The sequence below is a fragment of the Bradysia coprophila genome, unplaced genomic scaffold, assembly GCF_014529535.1.
Source record: "Bradysia coprophila strain Holo2 unplaced genomic scaffold, BU_Bcop_v1 contig_138, whole genome shotgun sequence".
NCBI lineage: Eukaryota > Metazoa > Arthropoda > Insecta > Diptera > Sciaridae > Bradysia > Bradysia coprophila.
In genome coordinates this window covers 2,707,107-2,726,924 of record NW_023503409.1, presented here as the reverse complement: position 1 = coordinate 2,726,924, position 19,818 = coordinate 2,707,107, and the positions used below count along the sequence as shown (strand labels likewise).

Below are 19,818 nucleotides of genomic sequence, written 5' to 3'. Positions count from 1 at the left end.
CTTATACTTCGTTAGTTTTGCAATACGTTTTTTTTTCTACATAAGAAAACTCTACCTAGAGTGATAATTCCTCTTTGACGTTGTTTTCAACAACAGATGATTACAGCTTCCAAATAATTATTTAAATTTTGATTGTTCGGATGACAGAAAGACTTTTCAGTTTGCTAAACAACAGGAATCTTATCGCTAATTTGAAATTTAAATTATTAGGCCGGTTGTTGTAGTGTCACCAAAATGTTATTTAATTTAACCAATAGGTCTTACAAGTCTTACTCTATAGAGAACTGCATGGAGCTTTAACGTTTTAATGGATTGACTGTACACTCTGTATATCAGTAATAAGAAACGAACTGCGCATATTCGCAAATTGTTTCTTTTGGTTAATTCCCATTGCACAACATAATATACCGACCGTACGGCGCACCCCGGTGTAGATTTACATTTAAAAAAAATCAGTTGAAACGGAAAAACCATACATTGGGTCGAAACGTAGCAGAATACAACGATGTAGCCCCGTACGAGTCCATACATATACCTAGTGCGAAACGAATAACCGCACGTAAACATTGCTGTATAAATAAGATCGGTGATAAATGTATGCGAAGTAGAAAAATGATGATGGCAAAATGTCAAAAACTTTCAAATCAAATTTTGTGAGATTAGTTCACACACTTTTCCAGCAATATAGGTCATTTTTTGTCAGAAAATTCTCAAGCTGACATAATTTATGAGTAAATCCGAAAATTCATAATTTCTATTTCGTACAGGGCTAAAGAATATATACTTACACTTCTTCACTCGACTTACATTCTGGGGTTGAGGTTGGTAATTTAGCATAATTATGGTGTTGTTTGATGTTGTTCAACATATTCGCCGATTCTAGCTCGAAAAGTACAAATTTTACCGTCATAGATGATTTAATACCGAAACAAGCGATGCATTCCGCAAAGACGCGAAAAAAAAACTTTTGTCCTTACAAAGGTTTTTGAACTATTATCGACACAAAATCCGCGAAGGAAGCCCATAACCCAAAACAATAAATGAATATGTAATTCGGTATTAGTATTGACTGACGTATGTTTAACTCAAACATAATTTATCACCGTACGCACTTTGTCTATTTGCGTTATGCCCGAGTACAATTTCAAAATGACTGAACTTGTTTGATAAATCCAAAAATGGATAAGGGTTGAGGTCGTTAAGCTTGACTTAATTTTCATTTATTAAAAATCGTTTTTGTTTGCAACCATACACCACCACGTACATTACTTCAGTTGATTGACATTAATATTTTTGTGATTCCTGGAGTGGAAACAATTTTGAATGAAGCTTTTACAAATGTTGATCTGTCCGAAACAAACATAAATCAATTCATTTTGATTAATTTGATCAAATGACTGGGACAAGATGTCATAAATCAAAATTTTTCATATTAAATTGTAGAATTGTGAACAATATGACCATACCAATTATAGTTAATCCGAGTATAACAATAGTGAATTGCTATACAACAATACATCTTCAAAGCCATTATAATATACATTATATCCTCTGTGTGTGTCCTTTCTAAAACGTATTGTTATTAATTGTTTTCCATTAATCCTCAATACAATTTCACCATTCACACAGGATATGCAAACTACGCATACCGTATGTATGTTTAATAGCAACCAACGAACTGGAAACCATTTGAATTTATTGTTAATCATTTGGCTTTAACTTTTGTCTTAATGGGAATCTAATGTCCCTTTTCATTTCACATACAACATTTCCATTATTAGACATGTGATTCGAACATGGAACCATTAAATTCACCTCTTTTTTCTATTGTTAAACAAAACTTTTATATTACCACTGAATGAATGAATGAACGAACGGAGCGAACGAAGCAATTTCTTTATTTACTTCAACGAGTTTGTGGTATGTGGAAGCTTTTTTTTGATTTGTTGCCCACACACCTCTGCAATTTTGTAGTGACGCTTTGTTACTAGTTGCAATTAAGTTCTTGCGAATTTAGTCTAAAACCACAAAAGGTTGATAAACAATATTTGATGAGTACGAGTAGGAATTCTGAAAGTAATTTATAGACGCGTCTACGCTGATGTGCTCAACTAATAGTTCGCTTAATGACTCTCCACTTAATTATGTTTTTCTCGCAGACAGTTTTCCTATTTCGTATACGTTCAATGTTGCTGGAATTATCAGAAGCATTCATATGTCGACTGAATAAAACGCCTCCCCCATTATTATCATATCTAGTGATCTAAGGTGGAGAATGATGACATTGAAACTAATCACAAGAAACTGGGTACGACAGAAAAAGTTATTTTTCAAAAAATTTATGACTGATCAGTATCCGTTCAAATAACCCCCTCTTCAACCTGTGCTAGTTTATTTCCAGCAGAAATAGAAAATGTTTTGTGAAGTGTAAATAATGCAGAAAGTGCTGTGAAAATCATTTCGTTAACAGAAAGGAAAATATGTCGGTTTCGTTACCTATTGAATTTCCATATAATGACATCGAGCTTAAAGGCCTATACGCCTTTAAATCATTTTCCATTACATTACAGATTTTATTGAATCGAATAAATTTGAAAGAAAAGTTATAAACGCCGTCGTCGTGACTTGTCGACTGACTTTATTGTGTCATGGTCGCATCATTAGTTGTGGTATTATTTGGGATGGTATAAGACTTAATTATAATGTCATGATTGCACATGGTAATGGTACTGATGGAAAGGCGTCATGTTATTGCCTTAAATTATTAGCCGAAATTATTGTTGAAAAAGGAAACCAACCAAAGATTTCTGTTTAAAGTTCTATTTTCTACGAGATTAAACTTTTGCTAAATAACACATTTAGCTAAATCCTTTTTACATATAAGTAATTGGGTATGACTAGTGTACCTAACTATCGCTTAGAATGTAAGTGAACAACTTTCCAAGGAGATCTTTTAACATATTTTTTGACTATACGGGTACTATTCGGTAGAATTTAATTATTTCTGATCCGTAATTGATACAGGAAACGTCAGCGAAATTTAGGCAACGACTTGCTGTTTTTCAGCTGGTCTATTCATACAACAAAAAAACTGCTCATGACGTCCTTATTTTACAGCTACCACGCGCGTGTATGGAATTGGCTGAAAAAGGTTCAGAGGCGCCTAAATAAACTTTATTTGTCTGAGGAGCGCCGAAAAGCAAAAGGCGCATCGGGCATTGCCCGATCGCCCAGTATAGCTAGTCCGGGCCTGAAGACGTATGTTGGTGTGATTGGACCAGATGAAAACGACCTGAAGCAAATTCATGTCTAAATTTCACTGAAGTCAACTATATAAGTAATAATACTTCCTGGTGAAAGTAAAGGTTTCAAAATTTTCTTCATTTTCACCAGGGTCCAGCAAAAATTAGGCTCTACTAAAAATCATATTCCCAAATACGATACGTCATTTCGTTTAGATTGTGGTTTTTCAGAATTTACCAATAAGTTGATGAGCTAAAAAAGACCTGCCTGCAATAATTTTAGGAAATTGTTAATAAACTTAACTCACGATAAGTTTTTACTTTTTTTAGGTTCTGTTTATTTCCATCTTCTCTTGAAACCATAGAAAATGATGTGGAATCTTGTGTGGAATAAAAAATATTCCTCTGCAGGTTTTCCGAATCTAGTACAACCTCCAGTCATTTCTAGAGACGACGGTAAAAGACCGGACGGTATGACTCTAATTCCATGGAGTCACGGTAAACCGATTTTGTGGGATGTAACCATTAGAGACACACTAGCTGCATCTTACATAAGTCAATCATCCAAAAAATCAGGATCAATTGCAGATAATGCTGAAAGATTCAAGCATAATCATTACACCTATTGCTTTTGAATCACTAGGTTGCATGTGTCCTGAAACATGTACATTTATAAAGAAATTGGGTTCATTAATGCGAAAAGCTTCTGGCGAACCACGATCAATACCTATTACAAAAGGTTTCTATTGCATTTCAACGGAGAAACGCTAGTTCAAAGCACCTAGCAGGGTAATAGAGGTTTTTACACGTCAAATAGAGTAGTTTTTTGATACCAATAATACCATTAGCAGCCTTAATGGTAATTTTGCAATGACATTATGAAAAAAAAGGTATGGAAAGATTCGCATACTTCGATTAAAGTACTGCTTTATTTTTTTCTATTACCCTGCTAGGTGCTTTGGCTAGTTGCATTTTGGGGACTTTAGGACGTAGTAGAATGGATGATTTTTATTTATTGTAACTTAATTTTTTGAAAAGATCGTTTTTACTGGTTGCGCATTGCAGCCTTTTTTTCGCTTTTAAACAGACAAGAATATTTAAAAAAACGAAAAGCACGCAAAAACTTTATTTGGGCTAAATTTAGGAAAACTTCTGAAAAATCTTTGAAAATTGATGAAAATTGAGAAATCTTTTGTACTAGGATTATGGACCATTTAGACATTATCTTCTTTAGACTTAAATTCGCAATAAAATGAAATTCTTTCTTTCGTTTTGAAATTTATTTATTTTTAATAATAAAGATTTTCCTCCTTTTTTCAATATTTTAATTTTTTTCTTTTCTTTGGCACGTAAGTTTTTCTTAAATTCAGTAAAATACATCAACATTTTCGATTTTATTTTAAGTATAATTTGATTTTGCAAATGAAATAGGCCGTTAAACTCATCGTTTCTTAACAAAAATGGAGACTTAGAGTACACTTTACCGAATCTAGCTCATAAAAGTTTTCATCATATTTTCAACATTTTTTAGATATTAACAAATTTAACTTTCAAAAAGTTATGGTTCTTGTGTGTACTGTCTGATAAGAAAAGAACATTTTCTGGATCTGGGTGTTACAGTTTCAAAAGCAACATAAATCACATTCTGAACTGAAAAGTAAGATATGTCCAGTGTGTGCTACCAGTCATCCAAATATCTCTCGATAACAAATAAAATGACACAAAGGGTGACAATCGAAACTCACTGATGCCATGGAACAAATAGCATCGCTTAAATGAAATTGGACAGGTCATGGAACAAAACGAATATGCAACTGCGGTCACTAGCAGTATAACATCCACTGGACAAAAAAATAAATAAATCAAAGAACGAGTTTGACGACCTTTTACGTTCTAAGCATATCAACTAACAATTGAATTTTAAAATAAAAATCGTTATATTACAATTAACATTCATAATTTTCATTAACAATATCTCTTATTACAATGAACTAGAATTTATTCCAATTAGATTTTTAATTTACCATAAACAAACATCTTTCACCGTAATTACATTATTTACATGGTTCGAGTTTAATTTACGCTAAAAATATTTTCTTTTTCTTGTGTGTGTGTCATTTACTTTGCAATTTCTGGAACATAAATTCATATTAAAATAATTAAAACGTTCATCGTCTGCTCAGTAAGTTTATATGCTCTTTTCCGTCTCATGAGTAGGTTAAACTAATTAATAATAACTACCTACAGAAAATCAACGTGTGTGCAAATTGAAGCGTTCGCAACGAAGAGAGTTAGACGAATCGATTATCTTCAGCGACTGAATTTTCACTTTCAACATTCTGAAAATTCAAATCATTAAGTGGTAATCTTCTTGGTAATAACTTGGTAATATTACACACATAACGACACAGTTCATGGTGTTTTCGCTGTGCATAAACTTCATCTAAAAAAAACTGCCAAATTTACAATTAAATTTTCTCATAGTTAATTGAAAGAAAATTCGCGCAAATCTCTCTCCCGACGCTATACTGGTGGGACGTTATCTCATTTCCACGCAAAACTGTCGGGATATGTTCGCGCTACTGTATCGTCCTCCTTTTCGCCAGACTTTGTGTTTAATTTAAAATTTATACGATTTTCACTTTAGGTAGTTTGCTTTATAAAATGTACAAAACGCTTGTATTGAAAATTATGCATAAATTTTATCCAATTTATTATTCTAATCAACCGTGTAATTTAGCAATGAAATTCACTGTTTGTTCTGTTTTATGATGGCTCTTTTTAATTATGCAAAATTATATCAAAAATGTATAATAGTCCGGTATAGTGTCGTCGATATAGCTTTGTTTTACGTTGGTCATTGTTTCGCTGAAACTTAATGGATTATTTTTGTAATGAATGGGCACTCCAAGAGCTGTTTCAAAAATACTTTTCTCCCATAATGTTGCCAACTAAAATATTCATCAATTCACTAATGCAGTACCTACGAGCTGGTGCATTGCCACAGTGTGTGTGTATATAGATAAAATGATACTGATCGTTAACTACAATCGGCAATCAGTGATGGTCCTTCAAATATAGCTTGAAATTGAAAGAGTACGAATGGTAATTTACTGAAAAAAAAGACTTACACACTGACTTACAATGCTTTTGAGATAAAGACTCGAACATGTTGTGTATCAGATAACATTTCCATTGTGCTCAAACTGCCCTAATTGATGATCAATATTCGTTAACATTTATTTATTAATTGTTAGTAAATTATCAAACCTGAATAAATAAACGTCAGCTCATTAACATTGTTTGCGAAAAGTTGATTTTCCCTTTAACCCCGTACGAAGTGCGGACTAACAGATTTTTAAATAATTACTGTACTGGAGCTAAAGTTTTGTTTTTGTAGAAAATTTAGCATATTTTCCTCTCAGTAAGTTACAATGTGGCTCCAAAATTTTGAGGCATCTGCTATGTTGGTTTACGATTTCGTAGTGGCCTTCTATTCGCAGTCATATTGTTTTCAGATTCAAAATAAATTTCACTGGAAATATTTTTGATTTATTTTACACTGCCTCCAACTGTACGTATACGTAGACAAATTTATGCAGTCGATAGACGAATTTTGATAAGAAAAGTTTTTAATTGTATGCAAACTAAGGATTAAGCTAACAGACCGTCATACTGAATACCGATTTTTCATGATGAATGTAGTCTGGAAGTTCAAAGTATGAATTTAAAGTATTTAAGGTGGTAAATTTGGTTCACGGTGTAAAACTTTCTCCACATCGTTTTCATTTTCATTTCAAAACGAATGATGGAAAAATGACTTTTTGTGTGGGTGTTGACCTCGTATTCGGCTCGGATCAACAAATTTCACAGAATTACCATAGATATGTCATACATTGAAAAGGTTCTAAAAAATACTAATAAGAGTAGATCCAGCAGTTCGTGAATCCGATGCAAAATGCAGAAAAACCAAGGTTATGATGAACCACGTCTTCCATATACCACACATCCAAATCAAATGTAAATTGAAGAAAGTGATTGAGTTCTAATGGGCGCAAGAGGAAAATTTCCAAAAAGTTTCGCTAATTTTGGTAAAGAATTCATAATTCTGTCATTAAAGATATTGTAATTGAAGTGTTAAGAAGAAGTTCTAGAATCTTACACAGCCACACTTATGATCCAAGTCGCTAGGTGGCAACCATAACTTTAAAACAGAATCACAAACTATGGATAGTATACACTGTTCAAAAGGCAATATGAATGTAATGCAGTAATGACAGTGTTTTTTGAATACACATAAAAAAGTGTCCCGATTGTTAGCAAGATGTAGCAGGACGGATGAAGTAAAATTGTTAGCGTAAAGGCCAGAATCCAACAGATATTGAGTTATTTCATCTCACAATTTTTAGACGATCCTTCGATGGTTCTACATACTTTCACAAAATAGTAACAAAAACAGTGGACAGAACAGCCTTTCCCATGCATGGATGTTAGCAACATGCGAATAGATAACAATCTGTTGAAGACTTTTAAAATTTTGCATTGTAAAAATTGTACAGCAGCCGGACACTTACAAAGGAAAAACAAAGATATAATTGACAGACTGCACTACGTTAAAATCTCAAATCTTTAAGCTTGCTCATTTTGAACTTTTCCAAGCTTTCAACTTATTCGCCGGGTTTCGTTAGTATGACTTTCATATTTAAGTTACTCAGTACATGTTTGCATTGCTTGCTTCTTTAGCTTTTAGTCTTATTAATCTACAATCAGTGCTACTTTATGTCTGCATTTACGAAATTTTCTTGTCTAACAAGCTACTGACCTCCCAAGCAGAGGGCGACCATTCAGCCAGCTGTTAATAAGTGGTTAGTTTCCACATGACTTTTTTTTTAAACTGTAAAAAGGTGTTTTTAACTATTAATTTTAACAATTGAACCGAATAATCAATTTATTTCATTTAATTTTTTTGCATAAAAAATATTTATTCTTTCGGTTAAATATTTATAGCGCAGAGCTTTTACACAACGCAAGTGTATGGAAAACGAATAATAAAAAAAGCATAACAAACACGTGACAAAACTCATCAATTTTCAGCAACATTTCGTTTTCAGGTATATAATGCTGTGCATTGATCAGATGTTTATGTATTGTATAATGTTTTCGTGTTAAATTTATAGGTACATCAACCTGAATTTGATTTTTTTATTGGTTGGAGAATTCAGTTTTTTTTTCTTCATTTCGTACATAAAGAATAAGTAAATATTGACACATTATGGGTACCTTAATATCTCTAAGGTTGTTGAGAAAGTACAAAAAGGTGTTTTTTCTTCCATTTTTTCTTCTTCTTTTTTATATTTTATGCGTTACGAATTGGAGGGGTGAATAAGCGATATTTTTTTATATTTTTTAAGCGAAACGTTTTCTTTTTGTTCGGCTTTTTATTGGTACAATAATAATTCTTTTAAATAAGTTCTGTTGCACACACTGGCAAATCGGGTTGTCGTTATACACATTTTACGTCACCTTGTCACGTTCACTACCATCGTCGGTGCTTAAGTCACTTAGTGATTCACAATAAGATAATTACGTATCATCGCCAATTTTATCCGTTGGACTTAATGGTTCATGTGATTTTTTGTGTTCGGTGCCATTATCGTTGGCTTTCAGTTGGTATAAATCATCGTCATCGTCGCCAGAATATGATTGTTCAGAACACGTATCTGAATCATCACAGTCAAAGTAGCGACTCTGCAATAAATTTGAAAGAAATTTTTTTTTGTTATCAATTGGGGCAATGTGCATCAATTCTCAGAGAATAAAAAAAAAATCAAAACTAAAGCAAAAACTAAAAAATTGTGCTCGTTGTGTGACAGCTTTGTATAAATAATAAATGAAAAGAAAAAGTTTTTCAAATGGAGATCATAAATTAAATGTTCCCATTCACAATATCTTATACTTTTCAGGTTGTTCAACAGAGCAGCAGTAATCTTTTCTTTTTCAAAAAATATAGTGAATTGTGTAGTTACAGACTCAGAGTATGGGAAAGAGTTAGCCGACGTGCTGTTTCGAGTGTTTCAAGGAATGAGGGATGTGACCTACCCCTAACTAAAGGTGTTATCGTAAGGTACCTCAAAAGTGATTGCTTTTGCACTAATTTATTTTACCGGAAACGTATACACATTTAAACTAAAGCGTTTCCGCTAAAACGTAGTTTTTAAGATTACCGCCGACATTTTATTTCTACTGGGTCATCTCTTTTGAACTTCACATCACACCAAACGACAATATTGTTGTTTGTTTACATGATTGGTCAATGTAAATTTTTCGTAATTTCGGTGGTTTTGACGAATATTTTAAGTCTACCGTTGATTGCACTGTTAAAAAAACACAAGAAGCACATTTCCGCACAAAATCTGAATTAAATCACATCGAAATCACGGAAATTATTACAATTTTCACAGTCGACACTAAATTTTTGTGTTGGTGATTTGACGTTTCAAAAACAATACTCATGTTAAGATTAACGACTCTGACGACGATTTTCTTCGATAAGCCATATTTGACTAAGTTCAGAGTGGATGTGATTTGGGTGTGAAATTGAGTGGGAAGTGCTATTTTCATCGATTTTCTTTTTGTAAAATCTTTTAAATGAGACAATATTTTGAGAATGCCCGATGTACCAGTTTCTTATTTTTCGTGTTTCTACTGATATGTGACAAAAAATCGCGAAAAAAATCGATCCGTCCCTCCCTTATTATCATAAATAAATTTTGGACACTCTCTGTTCGAGTGAGACTCTTTCTTTTATCAAACATGGAGAACAAACTGTTGATAAAATTATTAAATTATTGACACACTATTTTCTGAACATTTGTGGAAATCACTTGTCAGTAGTTGTCAATATATTTGATAATATTACTAGTTCAAATGGGGAACAATGATGGAACTGATGAAAGAATTTCCTATCAAATGAATGTTGTCAAAACTATTTCTGGAGACAATGGAAAGAAATATTTTGTTGATGGGTGCTTTTAGCGAATACAGAGTGAAAAGAAGAGTTTTCGTGAGTATTTTCTTGATTAACACACGAAATCGAGAATTTTCATTTTATCAGCTCAATTTACTTTACATCCCTAGGGTTGAAATAAGGCACTTTCGACCTTAGGGATAACAAAAGTATGTAAAATATTGAGTTTGCTTGCAGCCAGAAAACGACTCATTGCCGTCTCAAAACCAATTTTTCGAACTTTCTGGCTGGAAGTAAACAAAATATGGTCTCTCTCTCTCTCTGCTGTCTCTCCTCCGGCTCGAAGCAACACCAAAATACCTTTCGATTGGACCTCCGCAACGTAAGGTCAACCACTTTTTGCCCATATTATTGAAGTTTGCAAGTTTTTTTTACCTATTTCAATTCTCTACATTATTTTACGATAAAGTGGAATATAATAGCCGCAAAAACTCTCAATGGAAATATCCTAATCTCCTAGAAACGGCAACCGTATCGCTATATCACACTTTTGACTATAAAACCTATAATAATGCTTCAAATTTCATCGTTTTCGATAGTAGATGACCAGACGTTTCTTTAGGGTGAAAGCGTTTTTATGGGTCAAAATTGGTTCGAAAATGTTCAATAGTTAATTGTCCAGCTAACATTGTTTGAAAAATATTCTAAAATGTTCTTTGTCGGGGTCAACGTAGACCAACCGATTTTTTTTGTTGGCCAGCCCCAGAAAATCAACCATCCCTAATAGTCATATCTACATCGTCCCGTACTCCAAAAATAAAGTTTCAATTAGCTTCATTTACAACGTTTCAAGGGGTAAGCAAAACCATTTCTACCATCAGAAGACAATGTAAATCCTTGGTTCATCTTATTAATATAAAAAAAATTATGCAAACGATAATGAATACCCAACAATAAAATGTGTCTGCATCTGATAGCAAAAACGCCCGAACACAAGAACAGTTGAATCAAGTCGAATAAATTGATTAAAATCTTGGAATAAAATGCATCACTAACTTCAGCAGCATCATTATAATTTTCAACTTGATTGCATGATTGGCAATTAGCATATTATCAATTATCAATGTGCATGAGACCAGAATCATGTTCTACAACACTGTACAACGCATTATTATTAACGATCCAGTTCTGCTGTAATTTTGATATTAAATTAATTAATTAGTAAAACAGGGTATATTATGGACAATTGGATAAGCTCCCATTGTACATTCGTCGAATTAGTTTCATGTGTTTGAATAAGCTTTCGAACGAGTAGCTTGAAGCCAAGATTTTCGAGTGTTTATTTCGTTATGGTGAATATATATGTTGCGAGTTGTAATGCAATGCATGAATGCAAACTCTTATATGTGCGGTTGATTTTTACTGATTCTGAAACCTATCCATATAGTTGTAAATATTGAATATCGATTTGGAGTTTGGCATTTTTGTGGAAGCAGCTAAATGAAGCAACTGAATTACAAAACTCGTGTCACGAATATCGTTTCCAGACATCTTGTGAAAGTAAACATTTTGAATTCTTGTGTCGAAAAAAAAACCGCATACCAGACGCGTAGGTTCAAAATCGAATTTTCCATGTCTGAGCACATAATTTTCTTGGAAATAAATAGCATGCTTTCTGCGTGTGAAGGAATGTCGCAAAATCCACCGTATTTCAATTCCCATGCGATTATTGATAATGAATATATTATGGCTTTCCTCTACAATACAGCTCTGGCTTTAGGTTATTTTCGGCTATTAGGCTGTGCACAAACAACCAACCAAAGTTAGAAGCTATGGCGCCATGGGAAATGTGAATAAAAGATTGTGACCAATTGAAATGAATGGGTTCTGAAGGGCGAAAAGACGACAACAAATAATAAAATCAACATGAACTCGGCCTGATTGTTCTAGACTTTAGGTAAATATTTCTATTAGTTCAATGCTTTGCAAAATTACCTGACAGTCCAAGCAACGACAGCTGTCACTCAGCGTACATGAAAGGCCCAAAATTTGTGCTGCTTCGCGATACAATTCACTACTTGACTTTTTGCTCTGCTTTCGCCATATGCCTAAACTGAAATAACAAATCAAACGGAGCGTAGGTAAAGATTTAAATTATTCAATTTTCATTTCAAACGTAAATATTTATTGATATCCTAATTTTCCAACATAAAAGCCCTCGCTTCAATTTCCAGCGTCCAATAAATATGTAACGCGTTGACAAAATCTATATTCATTTTCCCTGTACCAGATTTCCGTACGACAACGTCTTCCCATTAAACCAGTAAGTATTATGCATAAAATATATTTGGCTTAAGGCGTGCATATATCCGTATAACATAATTGCTACGTCCAAAAACGGTACCCATAGCACTCAATGCTCAAGTGAGATTTAATACATAAATTTTAAATAAGAAAAATGAAACCGAAATCGACACACACAAAACAACTTCCACTTTTATTCAAATTCGCATCGTTAAACTCCTCGATGACTTTTTTTTTTAAATTTATGCCACGCAATAACTTTTCGAATTTCATCCTCCACTAATGAAATATTGAATTTACCATTCTTCAGACCGGTGTGTTCTCAAGGGTGTTTCTCTCAAGTACGTGTCAAATTCGAAAGATTTATTAAATTCTGCAGACACACACACATCCATGAAACAAGAAAAATTGGGATAAAAGTTGTGGAATGGAATTCGAGACGCTTTGGTCTTATCTTCTGCTTCTTTTTTTTTCTTTCATATTTATATTGCATTAAGGTTAATTAACATAATACAGGTTGTTTTATGAGAGATTTGGTACGAATAGAATGAAATACCATTATAGTAATCCCCTAACGTGCCATTTATCAGGATAATGGCTTTTCTTCTCAACGGAAATATTATTCGAACCAGTAATCAGTTGCACGTCTACGTAAAAACAAAATTCATGCAAATTTAAAATCTGTAAGACACATTTTCACATCAGCCTAAGAGAACTCTGACGAAATCAGAGTTATGTAACACTTTCCTTTGGCTTCACTGACCATACTATACATGGAAGAAAGGGAAGCTATACGTTTTGTCGCATAGGCAATATGGGCTTTACCTTCCGACGTTGAACGAATTTATAGCTTTCGAATAAAAACAAAATATAAAATCCCGATAGACAACGATTCATGTATTATGAGCAAATATCTAAACGTGATCTGAATAGATTGTCACACAGTTTGAAAAATGGTGACGATAATTTTTTTTATCGAATTCGGTATCATTTATCACATCAATACATCCACATACCAACTAATTGTACCAATTTTTCGAAATCAATTCCCCAAACCATAAAACAATGCAATAAATCCAATGCTGTACTCACCTACTCTTCCCACTGCTCGACGTCGATAAATCTTCTATACTATTCTTATCCCACTTGTCTTCTTCTAAAAATTTCCAAAACTTTGCCTTTTTAGCTATCACATTTGACTTAAATATTAAATTTCTCGTCGTTTTTTCTATTGTTGAACCATTTCTGCAGTCGGTATATCGAATTTCGTTATGCTGCTGATGCAAACTGCGATTATCGATGGTGTTACTAGTTTGTTGACTATTGCAACTATACTGGGGTGATGAATGAAGTTTATGTTGCTGTTGTTGGAGATGCTTTTTGGCAGATGGTTTTGCGGAACTATTGTTACTTTCTGCATTGTTACACGTTTTTGTTGATGTTATTTCGTTAATGGCTCTCCCAGCTGGTGAGCCAAATAGGTTAATCATGTCTAGTTCCTATATAGATTGAAGCAGGAGAAAAAAACGAATTAATTAAAAGTATAAAAGTGTCATGCTATACGAGAAAGGTTTACGGTTACTTCGGGACATAATGTATCATTCTTACCCGTGCTACCATATACATTAAAACAGACGGAGCAAAACGATGAACGAGCTTTTGATGGTTTGGTGCGTTATACTTGTGGAAATAAGGCAGACATAAGAACGATATTATTGCTTTTTGTGTTCGGAGTGTAGATATATTGTAAGTTGAACGATTTATAACATTAGTCCAGTCGAAAGGGTAAGATTTACTGTACTGATGCTACATCATTTTGTTAATTGCATGAGTTGAGTTATTGCATCAGGCAGGACAGTACGTTTGCTTCTTACGAAAGTCAATGTATTTTAGTCGGGATTATATTTTGTGGTGCAGGTAGAGAATTATAAGAGCCGACAACTTCAATCCATTTCATTCCACTTCCAACATTGACGTCAATTACTATACGTAACATTTCGTAATGTTCTTATTATTATGCGGTATGAATATAGAGAATTGGATCGAAATTGTGTGTTCTTACAGTTCTCGAACAGTATTTTGAATCTCTTCTGTACTATCAGAATATAGCTTATGTAACGGATATGTCTGTAAAGAAGAGTAGAAGATCCTACTAAATCTTTTTCAAACTGACAGTGTTGTAGCTTTTAAATCGAGAGCTTCAAATCAGATATATAAAGCGCACAAAGTACTGGACTACAAAAAAGAAATTCAAAGCGATGGATAGAAATATAGGAATTTTACTTCCTTGAAGGACTCTCTCTCTCTCTATGTGTGTGTTGAAACCAAACAAAAACAACCATTTCTGCCAAACGGTTGGGTTTTATTGGATATATCATTTGAGAGAGAATATTATTTTAATGGAGAATTAAGGCTATAAACAGTAAAGTGCTTTGAATTATGATTGTTCCTTTGTGTGAAATTGTTTCTTTTATGTTCGAAGAATTTTTCCTTCTTCTTTGTTACAATCCCTGTAAGATTGATATTATGGATAATACATTTGCCGAGTACTGAGCAGTTAGATTTCTTGTAACACCGAAATCAAGGCATACCATTGAGAAGTTTTATTGCATTGTAAGAGTATTAGAATAATTTATAGCTAGTAACTGTGGAAAGGATCCGTTTCGTATGGCATGAATGCATGATGATTGTTAGAAGAAGAAGAATGAATTTTCATTTGCATGATGTTGGTTATTCATTATTAAATTTTCATCTGAGAAAATCTTTATTAAAAAGCGTAGAAACAGAGGATTGTCTGGATAACATTGTGAGAAAAGACCGTCTGCGTTTTCGAAAAAAAACTTTCACTACTCCAACCAAAGACAACGCAACACACAACAAATTTTACAGAATATACGTACATGAAACAAACGCACGATTGTCATACTTTTACTCTATGACTCTGAATAGAATTTCGTTCAACTTCATATACTTAAAAGTACAAAAAAATAACTACATTTTTCTCAGCGAAACTAAAGCATTCAAAAGAGCTATGGATATTTAAAATCGAACCCATGAATTTAGTTTTAGTCGAACTTTTCGCGAAGTTACACTTTTAAGAGCTATATTCCCAGTTCCTAGACAACCTAGATGATAAATAATTTTTCTTGCAAACTTCCTGCAGAATATCATTGTGTCACGTTAATAAGGCGCTGTGACGCAAGTCCAATTAAAATAAATTTCAAATTTTCAAAATTCTGATTGAAAGAAAAGCGCACTGGTGACTTTGAAATTTCCACATAAAACTGAAAATCTTTGTTTTGAAACTTTTTTTATCAATTTTCTTGGTCAAAGTTTGAAACAATTTCTTCGAATATTGATTTCAACTCTTTCGGTTCAGGAATGACTCTTCCTCTTTATAGTAGTACGCCGGAGAAGTTATAATTAACTCCTAAAATAAGCAATGAATTGTAAAATTAAATCTTTTCTGCCTTTTCTTCTTCCAGTTTGATTCGAGCTTCTTGTTTCTCAGCTGTCTTTTCTTCTTCCAGTTTCTTGATTTGAGCTTCTTCTTCCAGTTTCTTTATTCGAGCTTCTTCTTTCAGTTTCTTGATTCGAGCTTCTTCTTCCTCAGCTGCCTTTTCTTCTTCCAGTTTCTTCATTCGAGCTTCTTCTTCCTCAGCTGCCTTTTCTTCTTCCAGTTTGATTCTAGCTTCTTCTTCCTCAGCTGCCTTCTCTTCTTCTAGTTTCTTGATTCGAGCTTCTTCTTCCTCAGCTGCCTTTTCTTCCTCCAATTTGTTTCGAGCTTCTTCTTCCTCAGCTGCCTTTTCTTCCTCCAATTTGATTCGAGCTTCTTCTTCCTCAGCTGCCTTTTCTTCCTCCAATTTGATTCGAGCTTCTTCTTCCTCAGCTGTCTTTTCTTCTTCCAGTTTGATTCGAGCTTCTTCTTCCTCAGCTGCCTTTTCTTCTTCCAGTTTTATTCTAGCTTCTTCTTCCTCAGCTGCCTTCTCTTCTTCTAGTTTCTTGATTCGAGCTTCTTCTTCCTCCAATTTGATTCGAGCTTCTTCTTCCTCAGCTGCCTTTTCTTCTTCCAGTTTCATTCGAGCTGCCTCAGCTGCCTTTTGGAAGAAACAGAACGTGATAAACGAGCGGAGGAGGATCACCTCGACAAAGAGTTGGACATAACAAGTCAACATGAACAGAATTGTGATAATTCCGCCTTCTAAATAAAAGACTTTCCTTCAACTTTTACCATTTATTTAACGATGACCGTAGTCATCGGCTACGATGAAACAAAGAGGACGAACAATTAGTTGTTCGCGCTTAAATAGACACAAACTAGAATACAAATTTCATATATACCAACAGATGGCAGTATCTCTCAACAATTATTATATTCGAGCCGCTGATAAAGGCGGGATTTTATACACTGCCGACCTTGAAATATTTATTAAATATTTAAAAACATAAAAACAAACACCGCGATGAGAACAACTAGTTACTTTACGTTAATTGAATTCGATTTTACCGCTGATTTTGAACATGTCATCAAGCCCATTAGCATCCTTTGGTCCAATCGATAATTAGTTTGAAACGTTCGAAACGAACCACTCAGCTGATTCTCCATAATCGACCGACAATGTACATCACCGTTGTTGACCAATGTTTTTGTTGTGACGAAATTTGTTAACATTAAATGCGGTGGTTGCTTTCGTGTAGTGTAATTCCTTAACTGTCGTGATCGTAACTGTTTCTTAAAGAATTCGGTTGTCGCTCCGGAATTGAAATTGGTGCATCGAAACATTTACAGTTTGACCAAATGCTCATGATCCAGATCAACACAGCTGACTTTCGATTTCACATTGTTGTCGATAGTGAAGAATTTGTGACTCGACGTTCAATATGCTCCTTTCAATGTGTGTAGTAGATAGCATAGTGACCCAACGGTCCGAATTAATTTTGATGAAATTCAACTTGCTCGACAACAGTAATCCAGTAATGGATGCTCCGGAATTCGCTTTCATGTATTGTAGACGTTTTGAAGTAAATTTTCAAGTGTTTAAATCGACTCAGCTGATTTATGGTTTACTGCTTTACCGTTGATATTCTCGTTCAAATTTGATGTGACCTTGCTTTGTTTGGCTCGATGGTTTCGTGGCGGTTAAATACGATGATTTTTTTTCTTTAATTTCCATTTCAATCAGCACAATTTCAAATTTAATCAACCACCCTCGGTAACAACTGGCCGAGTCAACCCCGGTTTAAACCAGCCCGAAACTTTGAGTGATCAATCTATGTAATTTAGGAAGTGTTGATGTTGTTTGCTGACATTGGAAAAAAAATGGATAATGGAACCAAGCAACATAGAGTGCATTTCGATCGGTTTATGTGATACGGTTGACTACGATGGCAAATTTTAGCATTATGAAACCAATTACAGTTGAAAGTCATTGATGAGTTTAGAAATTCAGTAGAACGGTTAGAACCGTAAAAGAAGTAGAACATTTCCTTACTCGACGATCACTACAATTTCGATTTGTGTTTTGAACAACGGTATGATGAATATTGCACTGTGATGCGTTGTGTGATGCGACCTTCCTTTGTTTTTTGATGAATTTTATTTCGACGATGGATTGCACTAAATGCACTTCAAATTAATGCACTGACGATTTTGATTTTATTTTAATTATGCGGTAGGCTGGCTGGTTGATTGGTTTTGAGGCCGGAACGAATCACTGTCGCCGTTATTCTTTGTTTTATTCACTTGAGGCCGGAACGTATCACTGTCGCCTTTATTTTTAATTTAATTTATTTTATGTTGGGCCGGAACGTATCACTGTCGCCTTTATTTTGTTTGATTTATGTGTGGCCGGAACGTATCACTGTTACCGGTATTTTTATTTAATTTTCACTTTATTGCTAGGCCGGAACGTATCACAGTCGCCGTTATTTTTATTTAATTTATTTATGCGGCCGGAACGTATCACTGACGCCGTTTTAATTATTTTAATTCCATTTATGCACTGATTTTATTTGGTTTAGTGGACTGTATTTTTTATTTCACTGGTCTTTAGTTGGCGTAGAAGGACCATGAACAGAATTGTGATAATTCCGCCTTCTAAATAAAAGACTTTCCTTCAACTTTTACCATTTATTTAACGATGACCGTAGTCATCGGCTACGATGAAACAAAGAGGACGAACAATTAGTTGTTCGCGCTTAAATAGACACAAACTAGAATACAAATTTCATATATACCAACAGATGGCAGTATCTCTCAACAATTATTATATTCGAGCCGCTGATAAAGGCGGGATTTTATACAGATATTATGGATAATACATTTGCCGAGTACTGAGCAGTTAGATTTCTTGTAACACCGAAATCAAGGCATACCATTGAGAAGTTTTATTGCATTGTAAGAGTATTAGAATAATTTATAGCTAGTAACTGTGGAAAGGATCCGTTTCGTATGGCATGAATGCATGATGATTGTTAGAAGAAGAAGAATGAATTTTCATTTGCATGATGTTGGTTATTCATTATTAAATTTTCATCTGAGAAAATCTTTATTAAAAAGCGTAGAAACAGAGGATTGTCTGGATAACATTGTGAGAAAAGACCGTCTGCGTTTTCGAAAAAAAACTTTCACTACTCCAACCAAAGACAACGCAACACACAACAAATTTTACAGAATATACGTACATGAAACAAACGCACGATTGTCATACTTTTACTCTATGACTCTGAATAGAATTTCGTTCAACTTCATATACTTAAAAGTACAAAAAAATAACTACATTTTTCTCAGCGAAACTAAAGCATTCAAAAGAGCTATGGATATTTAAAATCGAACCCATGAATTTAGTTTTAGTCGAACTTTTCGCGAAGTTACACTTTTAAGAGCTATATTCCCAGTTCCTAGACAACCTAGATGATAAATAATTTTTCTTGCAAACTTCCTGCAGAATATCATTGTGTCACGTTAATAAGGCGCTGTGACGCAAGTCCAATTAAAATAAATTTCAAATTTTCAAAATTCTGATTGAAAGAAAAGCGCACTGGTGACTTTGAAATTTCCACATAAAACTGAAAATCTTTGTTTTGAAACTTTTTTTATCAATTTTCTTGGTCAAAGTTTGAAACAATTTCTTCGAATATTGATTTCAACTCTTTCGGTTCAGGAATGACTCTTCCTCTTTATAGTAGTACGCCGGAGAAGTTATAATTAACTCCTAAAATAAGCAATGAATTGTAAAATTAAATCTTCACTTATCGCAGCTTTGAGCGTCACCATTTCTGATATCAATACTTTTTTGCGCATAG

At 33.8% G+C, this 19,818-nt stretch overlaps 2 protein-coding genes across 2 annotated transcripts in view; one reads left to right on the top strand and one right to left on the bottom strand.

Moving 5' to 3' along the window:
* Window positions 1-163, top strand: part of LOC119073572 (homeobox protein orthopedia) — a 69,007-nt gene extending 68,844 nt beyond the window's left edge. Inside the window, exon 11 of the transcript XR_005087049.1 lies at window positions 152-163. The gene's annotated coding sequence lies outside the window, so the exon portion shown is untranslated. The remainder of the gene's footprint in view (window positions 1-151) is intronic.
* A 4,397-nt stretch (window positions 164-4,560) lies between these two features.
* Window positions 4,561-19,818, bottom strand: part of LOC119073621 — a 54,921-nt gene continuing 39,663 nt past the window's right edge. The window contains exons 4-6 of the mRNA XM_037179205.1: window positions 13,606-14,012; window positions 12,205-12,322; window positions 4,561-8,990 (exon numbers count right to left, since the gene is read on the bottom strand). Coding sequence (XP_037035100.1) covers window positions 8,826-8,990; window positions 12,205-12,322; window positions 13,606-14,012 — 690 coding nt within the window. The 3' untranslated portion in view covers window positions 4,561-8,825. The remainder of the gene's footprint in view (window positions 8,991-12,204; window positions 12,323-13,605; window positions 14,013-19,818) is intronic.